Here is a 9,732-nt window from a genome sequence, read left to right as displayed (position 1 = left end):
TCATCTATATTCGTGTTGTTCTATTCGAACGCATCTTATGCCAAACTAATACTAAATAACTTGTCTTTTAAAGCCAATTAGGTATTCTGCAAACTAGAGATTTAAACACTTGCCCTTAAGCCAATTCTTGAATTAAGAGCTAGGAAACTATTTAAAGGGTGAACTTATTAAGAGGAGAATTTTGATGACTCAATAAAATGGTAACTGTCCAACAAAAAGAGAACATATATCTACATCATGACTTTCCCTCACCATCTTAAACTCAACATTTAATAAAAGTGTCATAATCAGCCACAAAGAAGAGAAACAAAATAATGTATACACCACCACAAGGAAGAAAAAGAACTAATAACCATATATAGTAGCTAAGTGCTCACTTGCCAAATCCCTCTTGAAGAACAAGAACTTGTCATCCTCTCAACTTTCTGTTTTACTTTCTTCTGTTTCCTACTATTCTTCCTGCCTTTACCTGCTGCTTTCATGATTTCCACTTTAACTATATGGTGATCGGATGTGCCTTTTGATGAAACAACCGAGTATGATCCAGGTACAAATGCATAAGGCAGGCTTTGCGATCCCAAAATATAATCAACTCGAGTTCCATATTTACACGTTCCTTGCACATCTGTGCCAAAATGAGAGAGAACAAAATTGAGAAATGTTGTTAGCAACTCATATAACAGTTCCAAGTAAGACAGAAAAAGATTTCATAGGAAATTTTGAGATAAAGATTCATACTTTGGCCTTTAGCAATGATTACAACTGACTCACATTCCCCTGCAAACTCTTTTGCATCATTGTACTCTTTCTGTTTCAAGAAATTCATAACTTCAGTTCTTGGAGTTGGCTTTCCTATCTCCTCATAATACTGCCATGATGACATTCTGTGATCAAAAACTTGATAAAAGGATGCTAGTAATCCAAGAAAGAATTGTACTTGTTCTGATTTTTCTTCTTACCTTCACAATATCATTCCATCTCTCTAATGAGTAATCTGAGGCTTCAAGAGAATTTATACCTCCTGCTAAAATATGAGGACTGTCATTTGCTTGTATTATTGCATTTAATTGCTTCATTCTCCAATTCTCACTTAAATGATCAAGTTGAGTGCAACAGAAGTTCAACTCTCCTATCCGGGGTACATCAACCGTAGCCTTAAGCACATTCCTGCATCAAACCAAAACACCAGTTATATAAGGAGCAAGTTTCAAGTTAAAAGCTTTTCCTCTTTCCTATTAGCCCTATCCCCCACCCAAACCCCCAAAGACTAAATAAATAGAAGTGTTTCTATATCTAATAGTTTAAACGTTTAGATAACGTAGCGCATACAATTCGATGAACATGGATATAGTCAACATAAGTTTTGATAGAAATGACAGTTACTAAGGAGGCACCTGAAATCTTTATCATCATAGATTTTCTGGATTCTCCATTTCTTAATAGGCCACTTGGATAAAATAGCATTACCAAATTCTGGAGCCCAGCTTTCAGCAAACACATAGTTCATCCCAAGAGCATGAGCCAAATCAGATAAAGGGCTCATACCTTTCTCTTCCTCAGCCTTCACATCTTGTAAAGCCAATATATCAGCATCCACTTCTTTCAGCACATCAAGAATGGTTCTTGTTCCACTCAAGCAGCACCCTCCATAATCATTAATCATCCAATTAGCCATCGCGGGTAAGCATATTGGAGACCTCACAGGACCTAGGGTGTAGTTGTTTAGACTCAAAATCTTGGTAGAATCATCTTCCAAGATTCCAAGTACCCTGTTCTGAGATAATGAAATCTCATTCTCAGGAAGGTTGATTGAAACTTTTTGCTTTGGTTTTGCTCCATTTGTTAATATGGGATGAAGAGGGGAATGCTTCAATATGCTCTTAGGACGATTGTTCTCAGACTTTACCTGGTTTTGAAATTTGAAACCATCATCATCGTCATCGTCATGAGAAAAGATGGATGATTTTTCAGCCTTTGGCACAGCAGGTGCTAGGGAAAATAATGCAGCATTGAAGGAGGCTAGTCGAATATGCCTATTCTGGACGTTTGGATGAGTTGATGATGATTTGAAACTTAGTTTTTCTTTGAGCTGACCATGATTTCCTCTTGAACTCAGCTTCCCAAACCTCTTGATCACCACCTTAGTCCTCGGACGCCGCCATATCAGCCACCGCATCCTCGAGCAAAGCTGGTGAATTCTACGTCTGAAGACATGAAACATGCAAGAAAACTGCTTTCTGCATGAAAGCTGCACTGGAACCTCTCTTGACTGCATGAGAGTTCTCTGCAACTGAGTTTTAGCTAAACTAGATGGATATTAATGAGTTTAAGGTGAGTCAAATTTCTTAAACTAAGCCTTGATTGAGGGTATGATTGATTTCATAGTATACCACATTTATCTACTACTCGTTGAAAAGTATATTGTGTCTTACTGGTGAACGTCTGAGTAGGGCAAGTTAAAAGTAGATAAAGAGACAAAAACACATCCCAACTGCTCCAAGAAATGAGGTGGAGTTTGAATATTTGACATTTGTGACATAATGGGGTTGAGCTTCTTGTCTTGTGACAACAAAAACAATACCTAACTCATACCTATGAACAACGACTTTCTTTCTCTTGGAAACTTAAACTGTAAAGATAAAGAAATCCTCAGTTTTTCAATTCTTGATTGTATATTATAATGGATATATGACCTTCATCTACTTTAAGTTTTTCCTACATTAGTCAATGGAAAGAGGTCTAAAACCAAGAAATGATCCAACAATGGAGCAGTTTATTAGTCTTGTAACATTAAGTTTAATATCTTTGTTTTTTATAGGAGCTATAAATAAAAGGTATAGAGTTAAGGTACCACATGACACAAGTACCGGGTAGTCAAATATTTGGAAGATAAAGGTAGAATAACCAATGATATTTAGAGGCTTTTTGAAATAACTTTAACAAGTCATTTTCAGTCTTTACCGAACAAAATGATCAATTATCTCTCTACCCTGCAAAGGTAAAGGTAAGGTATGAGGAGATTCTACCTTCCCTAGACCCAACCTTGGGATTATACTAGGTATGGTGGTAACAGAGTATCAATTCTATTCTGGCAGATACAAATGGAACTCATGACATCATTTATGTTAGCCATTTCAGCGCTTTGATGCTATCAAAAGTTCTACTTCTACATTCTTGCCTACTACGCTAAAGTGAAATAGGCGGTGGAGGTGAGCCAATCAAGCCTAGATTTCCACGCATTACCTAACACTTTTGACAATATTTGTGAGTATAACACTGATGGGCAAAAAAAAAGATAGCATAGATCTTATGTACAACTTCAATCATTTGCTGAGTAACACTATACAAAAGCTACAACTGCAATCATTTGCTAGTCTGAAATAATATTATATTTAAGAAATGACGAGACCGAGCTCAAGGGTACAAAGAACATGATTGATCCTTGACAAACAATGGCACATGCCATGTCTGATCTAGTTTTTGTAGTATTAGCAGTTTAGTATCTTAAACAGAAGACTGAACATGCTAAACATGAAAGCCCTTACTGAACTTGCAAATACAAAGTTCCTGTGAAAATGCTACTCCATGGTGGTGGCTGGTTAGCGAGACTGCTTATGGGTCCTAACTCCAACTCTTCCACAGTTCATTCCATCAATAACTTAAATCCCCCTTTGACAGTTGATTTGCTTTGTTTTTATCTAAGTAAATCAGCACAACTTTGAGGATGAGGCTGAACGAAGCATAATTTCGTTAGTTTTCTCTTCTCCCCGGCACTAATCATCAAACAAGGTATCTAAAAGATTTGAAGGTGATTCCTCCTTTCCAGTATCTTCAAAGAACCCATTTGAAAGATTTTCCCTCTTCAGTCTTCGCTCCTCAGCAACGGATTCAGATGTTTCCATGCAGTAATTTTTCTTTGCCTGTTTAAAAGGTCTTTCAGCCACAATGAACTTGTTCCCTTCACGTGTTCTCTCAGAGAATCCAGCCCAAACTGAGAAGATTTACATTTTAAATTTTAGTCCACAATATAGCTAAAACTACATGATCATATAAAGTAACAAGTGTATCCAAATGTTGGAAAAAAAATCACATATACAAGTGGCAGACAACAAATAGAGAACTAGACCAGACATACCAAATGATCATATTAAAACCAGAGTCATTAAAATGGTGTTAAATTTAGCTCTCAACAGCAAGTCAGTGACCAATTTATATACAGCTACACATGGCACAGTCATCTCTGTAACCATGGGATTGCGAGATTGCACTGATCTAACATCAAATGATCACCAGCAGGACATTCACAAACCATAAAGGATGGAAGAGTTGATTGACACTCAATTGAGGGTTTAAAGCTTATAGTTAAGTTCAGGTGTTGCATCAGAGAAAAAGATTTTACTTAACTGTACTTTGATGAGAAGATTAATTTCTCCATTTCTTGGTATTTTAGTGTCAAAAAGGCCTTTCCTTTGCCATAGCTACACAGCTATTCAAGCATCAAAGTACGAGTGCTGAAGCATACAAGAGCCACAATTTTCTTAAACTATTTTTTATTCGATAGAAGAGACTAGAGCAAAGAAGCTATTAGTTTTAGCATTGAAGAAGCTAAGCATAATTTTAAAAAGTTTATCCTCTCAAATTACTGATTTATTTACGTAAGAAATTTAGGACATACAGCCTCTCGTTGATCCAGCAATCCAGTCAGACATTCCACATTTTCATGTATCTTACCAAAAGAATAGTTTTCCTAATTAGAGTATAAGGAAAAGTGCTTAGCAGGCTAGAAGCCTCTACCTTTCTTTGGCTGTGAAATCCTCAAGATTATTTGAAGCAAAAACAGTTTGTCGGCAACACTATGGTGCTGGATAACCAACTACTCGAAATGAAACTTCCTTTCTCTTATGCCGATCAGTAATTACACATATGACCTTCAGTTTGGTACATTTTTGAAAGGTTTTGGTTTGGTCATTTCGATTTTCGGTTCTACAAATGTATACCAATTCCACACCAAAGTTATTTTAATACTAAGGAAAAAGAAAACGGCAAAACACTCTAAAAAATGTATACAGAAAAGCAGAAAAAAAATGCAAATGGAAAAGAAGCAACACTTTCACCACATGAAAACTAAGGCTAGAAATCTTGATGATTTCGGTATGACTGGAGAAGGTAAAAGCAGTATCTTGTCGTATGAATGAAATTCAATGTATAACAGAACAAGTATGCTGAGCATAAGTAAACAACAAGGAAGGGATAGTCTAGAGATAAGGACTCTCCACTTCCAACTGGGAGGTAGGGGGGGGGGGGGGGGGGTTCGAGTCACCAAGGGAGAGCAAACTGAAAAATGACACTGTTGGCTCCTAGATAGAGGAGTTTTATGGTGGAGTTTACCATATATTTATATTTAAAAAATAGAATGAGAACTGCAAGCTGGCCCGGGCACCACGTGATCCAAAAAAAGAGAGAACTAGAACCTGATTTAGGTTTTTCTTACTTCGTAAATAGTATTAACAAAAGGTGAAGCACTAAATGCAGGAAGAAGTCACGTAAAAAGATCTGTAACCTACTTCTAGAATGGTAGAGCAATAAAGCTAACATTATCAGGTACGAGACACAAAGTGTTTCTGTCAAGAAAGTAGCACGGAAGAAGTCACCAAAAACAGAATAGAACAAATAAGATAAAAGTAGTAGTGATTTTCAAAAGAAGTTACCTCCAAATTGATGTAGAACAATGGAAGCAGCGACAGTCACATTCAATGAAGCAGTACCACACCCATATTGTGGAATATATACAAAGAAATCACATATCTCACACTCTTTTGCAGAAAGTCCAGTACCCTACAACACCAATGTATTCATATTATGGTCAGTAGACCAATTGTTATCCTACCCTAATATTTGTTTTCAGAATAGATGACATTCAAAAACCATATGAAAATCATTAATATTTCCCACCCATAAAAAAGAACAAGTAATTGCTAACACTTCTAAGCAAAACTTCCAGAAATTGCTAGTAGAGTTTATAAGATATTTTGGTTGAGGAAAGAGCATCATTGTGGTGAAAATGTGAAGCAGACTTAGCATCAATGAACCACACCTCAATGCCACACTAGATTGATGGGCTATATGAATCCTCACCAACCATTCTGCTCTATTCAGGTTATTTTTTCTTAGAAGGCAAATTGAGATTAATGTCTCTAACCCAACTTAGTGTAACTGGAATAATAGATAAGTCCTAATTCCAAATTAGTTGCCGTCTTATATGGATCATTTGTTTTTATTGTGCTCCATTGTTAGACAGACATGACGCAGTTTACCGAGTATATGACCTTAAAAAAGAGGTTGTGGAGGACATGAATTAGGGTAGAAGATTAGTAAGTAGTAAAGCATTGTCTTGCTTATCATTCCATACCAGTAGTCGTAGTACTTCTCCTATAGTTTCTTGTCCACCAATTTCTATTACTATCTATTGTAGCTTGTACTTCGATTATCACACTTATTTTGTATAGTTACTGTTCTTTTTCTTTCCTTCAAAGTGATGCTTATTTTGTCATGACCCTTCACTTCAGTTATTTCTTTTTTGTTTTGCTTTGATATTCTTTTCCTTGAGCCGAGGTCTACCGGAAACAACCTGTCTATCCTTTCCAGACTCCATTTATGTTATTATACTTGATATGTTGTTGGTGTCCATTGTTAAAATGTTACTAAGAAGCCGAAACATACTAAGATTCTAACCTCATTGCCCAGCAGGAAAGCAGTACTTCTCTTAAAAGGATGCTCGTTTACTGCAACCGCATTTTCTGTAATTTCAACTCCACATATATCACAATCTCTTTCCTGTTCAGTAAAATTCATAAGCAACCATAAATGATCAGCCAGTTCTCTGTGTATTACGAATCCAACACTTAAAAAGGTACGCAAAAGATTGTCGTTTTTGGAACTTTTGAAATACCTTGAGGAAGGTTTTAGCATCGGCAAGGGAGTGGAAGTGGCGGAAACGGACGTGAGAGGTGGAGCCATGGCTACCGAAGGCGTTGAAATCTCTTCGGCCAACGAGTATCATCTCCGAGACGCCGAAAGCGGTGGCGCTACGAGCTAAGGTTCCGACGTTGTGTCTCTTTGCTATGTTATGTACCAGCACGAAACTCTCCAGTTTCTTCTCATTTTCCATCTCTTCCCTGTATTCCCGCCGGAAATACACCACCAACTGAGCTGGCTGCTTCCTGTCGCCGCCGTTGCTCGGCTGAATGAGAAGTCTTGGACGGCGGGGTTTGACCGGGAAAATGAATTGGGCCGATGGATGTTCCTGGCCCAGTATATTTATGGACTATGGACACTAACTTTTATTAAATCACATTAAGCGTCCCCAAAGTTTCAAGTAGTAAGGTCTTACCCTTGCATTTTCTCAGTAATTCAGTCTGGGAAATTGTTTCTCTCTCTTATCACTCTGCGAAACACATCCCTCAGTATTCACAACAATGGAACTCGAAATTTCTGCAACCCAAATGGGTTCTATAGCCTCCAATCGCAGAAAACGAGCTCAATTTCCATCAAACTCAATAAAGATTCGAACTTGACAATCACTATTCTGCAAATACGTTAAAATTCATTTCTGTTTCAAAATCTTGGCTTTCTTTAATCTCTACCCGTGATAAATTTTATCAAGACCCATTTCAGTTTATCAGCTATTAACAAGGAAGACAGCCCACCATATGCTTATTTTGGTTCCTAGTGGAGCTAAAGTGGAATTTCAAAGAATGTATTCTTAGGTCTTTATTTTTTGGCTCTGTTATTGAGGCTTTCGACTTTGATTATCTCTTTGAAAACGCCCGTAAATATGTCAGGATTTTGGGTTCTTTCAATGGATTGAGGTCAAAATATATAGTCTAAAAAGTGATTCTTGGAGTAGTGTTGACTATTGTGGGGATATATTAAATACTTTAGGGTCTAATAAAAAAAAATGATGTTAACCGGTTCAAGTTTGTTTGCGAATGGGAAGCTTCATTGGGATACTATTACTGTTGGTCCTAATTTCAGTATTATGCGTATGGGCAGGAACATTAGCTATTTTGATTTAGCTAATGAGAAATGGGAAACCATGGAGAAGCCTTCCTGTGGAGTAGGAGAGATTGGTTTGTGTCTGGGAACATTGGGAAGTGATCTTTGTGTCTTTACTGATAATCAGAGAACTCATCTAGCTGCTTGGGTTATGAATGAGTACGGGGTTAAAGAGTCTTGGATAAAGAAGTTTACCACTAGGTATCCAATTGATCAAGGTTTAATTTCACCCTTTTCATGTCAAGTAAACGTGAAATATTAGAGGTGTTTAGATCAATTTTCATAATATACAATTCAAAAGACGATATATTCAGATATCCAGATGTTATTAAGTATCATGACTTTCATGGCACGAAAATCTACATTAAAAGCCTAGTTTATCCTTTTTCAGCTGAAGTGACAGAGAAAGCAACAAAAAGAAAGGCAGAAATAGCTCATATCAAAACAATCGAGTAACAAATAATTTGTAAGAGTACTTTCTTCTCAAGTTCTTTCAAATTTTGTTTGTTATTTCTAATATATAAAAAGACATGCATGTAAAGGATATCTTTAAACTATTTTTCTTCTGGGCTAGTTTTGGTGTTCTCCTTTCGGCTAATTGCTAGATGTATATTTTCTAGTGTATATAGTTTGTTTTTTGGAATAACTGTGGTGTTCGAGCCAATTTTCGCGCGCACACCTTGACTAATTCTATTGGATATCTGTCGCCACCCACTAGCAACATGTTTCGGATAACTTTGTCCATAAAGGCTAGGACAGATGAGAAAAAATCACCTAGTGTTTTTGTTGTCTCTGTTGCGATTTGAACCTGAAACCTCATGGTTCTCAACCAACTTCATTGACTACTAGACCACACCCTTGGGTGCTATGTAGATAGTGTTTCTGGAGGTCAAGTTATTTCATGAGTCGAGTTTATTGTGTGCCCTTTGTCACTGCTCTTCTGTTAGCTTTCCATAACCATATTCCCGCATTATAGAGAACCATATGTGGCTAGGTTTGTCTATCAGTTGGATACTTATGGAAATTTCCCCAACATTAATAGAATAACTTACCTTATTAAAGAAAACGATATTTCGGCATAATAGATAATCACGCCTATTTAGGAACTCATTGTAATGTATCATCAAACTGAATAGTCTTCTTTGGTTTCTTACTAGTGAAATAGGTTGCGGTACGTGCGATTATGAAAAAATCGCATGTATTGGGTATTTCTATCCATCAAGGCTAGGACAAATGAGAATAAATCATCTAGTGCTTTGTTGAAATTTGAATCTAAGACCTCATGATTTTTAACCCACTTCATTGTGTTATTTAATCCTTCTCGTCTATAAATGTCGATGCCTTATCTCTATACGTCATGCTATCAACAACTATGTATTGTGAATTTTGGAATTTTGACCCAAGTCACCGTAAGGAAAAATAGATAATCCTTGTATAATTTTTTTTAATAGTTCGATAGACCTGCATTCACTTATACTGCAGTTCTATTTGTTGATTTGCATCTGTTGTGACACATTCAATTGAGGAAGCAAGAGAGACAAACCAAAGGGTGTGGGTGAGGGGGTGGGTGGGTGGGGGTTCTTGATAGTTGTATCTACCTGAACCAGAGAGGGTCATGGTTCTTTGCTATGTGAATCACCTAAGTACTCCTTTTTGGCAGCATGAGATGATCATATG

At 36.9% G+C, this 9,732-nt stretch overlaps 2 protein-coding genes across 2 annotated transcripts; both read right to left on the bottom strand.

The window, feature by feature from the left end:
- Positions 1-210: 210 nt before the first annotated feature.
- LOC129884932 (uncharacterized) lies at positions 211-2,444 on the bottom strand. Its single transcript, XM_055959198.1, has 4 exons — positions 1,395-2,444; positions 960-1,167; positions 739-868; positions 211-625 (listed from the first exon to the last, which is right to left on the bottom strand). The coding sequence occupies exons 1-4, from the start codon at positions 2,273-2,275 to the stop codon at positions 366-368; spliced, it is 1,479 nt and encodes a 492-aa protein (XP_055815173.1). The 5' UTR covers positions 2,276-2,444; the 3' UTR covers positions 211-365.
- Positions 2,445-3,348: 904 nt separating this feature from the next.
- LOC129887207 (uncharacterized) lies at positions 3,349-7,575 on the bottom strand. Its single transcript, XM_055962206.1, has 4 exons — positions 6,950-7,575; positions 6,733-6,834; positions 5,709-5,835; positions 3,349-3,991 (listed from the first exon to the last, which is right to left on the bottom strand). The coding sequence occupies exons 1-4, from the start codon at positions 7,166-7,168 to the stop codon at positions 3,774-3,776; spliced, it is 666 nt and encodes a 221-aa protein (XP_055818181.1). The 5' UTR covers positions 7,169-7,575; the 3' UTR covers positions 3,349-3,773.
- Between the last annotated feature and the right edge of the window lie 2,157 nt (positions 7,576-9,732).

Source organism: Solanum dulcamara, chromosome 4, assembly GCF_947179165.1.
Source record: "Solanum dulcamara chromosome 4, daSolDulc1.2, whole genome shotgun sequence".
Classification (NCBI taxonomy): domain Eukaryota; kingdom Viridiplantae; phylum Streptophyta; class Magnoliopsida; order Solanales; family Solanaceae; genus Solanum; species Solanum dulcamara.
The sequence above is the reverse complement of the archived record's forward strand: the minus strand, read 5'-3'. Positions and strand labels throughout refer to the sequence as shown.

Coding starts and splice junctions, on each gene's coding strand:
- LOC129884932 (XM_055959198.1), bottom strand. CDS start 2,275: ATGCAGTCAAGAGAGGTTCCAGTGCAGCTTTCATGCAGAAAGCAGTTT. Junction 1,168..1,394: donor TATGATGATAAAGATTTCAG/GTGCCTCCTTAG, acceptor GGTTTGATGCAG/GAATGTGCTTAAGGCTACGG. Junction 869..959: donor GATGGAATGATATTGTGAAG/GTAAGAAGAAAA, acceptor TCATCATGGCAG/TATTATGAGGAGATAGGAAA.
- LOC129887207 (XM_055962206.1), bottom strand. CDS start 7,168: ATGGAAAATGAGAAGAAACTGGAGAGTTTCGTGCTGGTACATAACATA. Junction 6,835..6,949: donor ATGCTAAAACCTTCCTCAAG/GTATTTCAAAAG, acceptor TTTACTGAACAG/GAAAGAGATTGTGATATATG. Junction 3,992..5,708: donor TGTTCTACATCAATTTGGAG/GTAACTTCTTTT, acceptor AAATCTTCTCAG/TTTGGGCTGGATTCTCTGAG.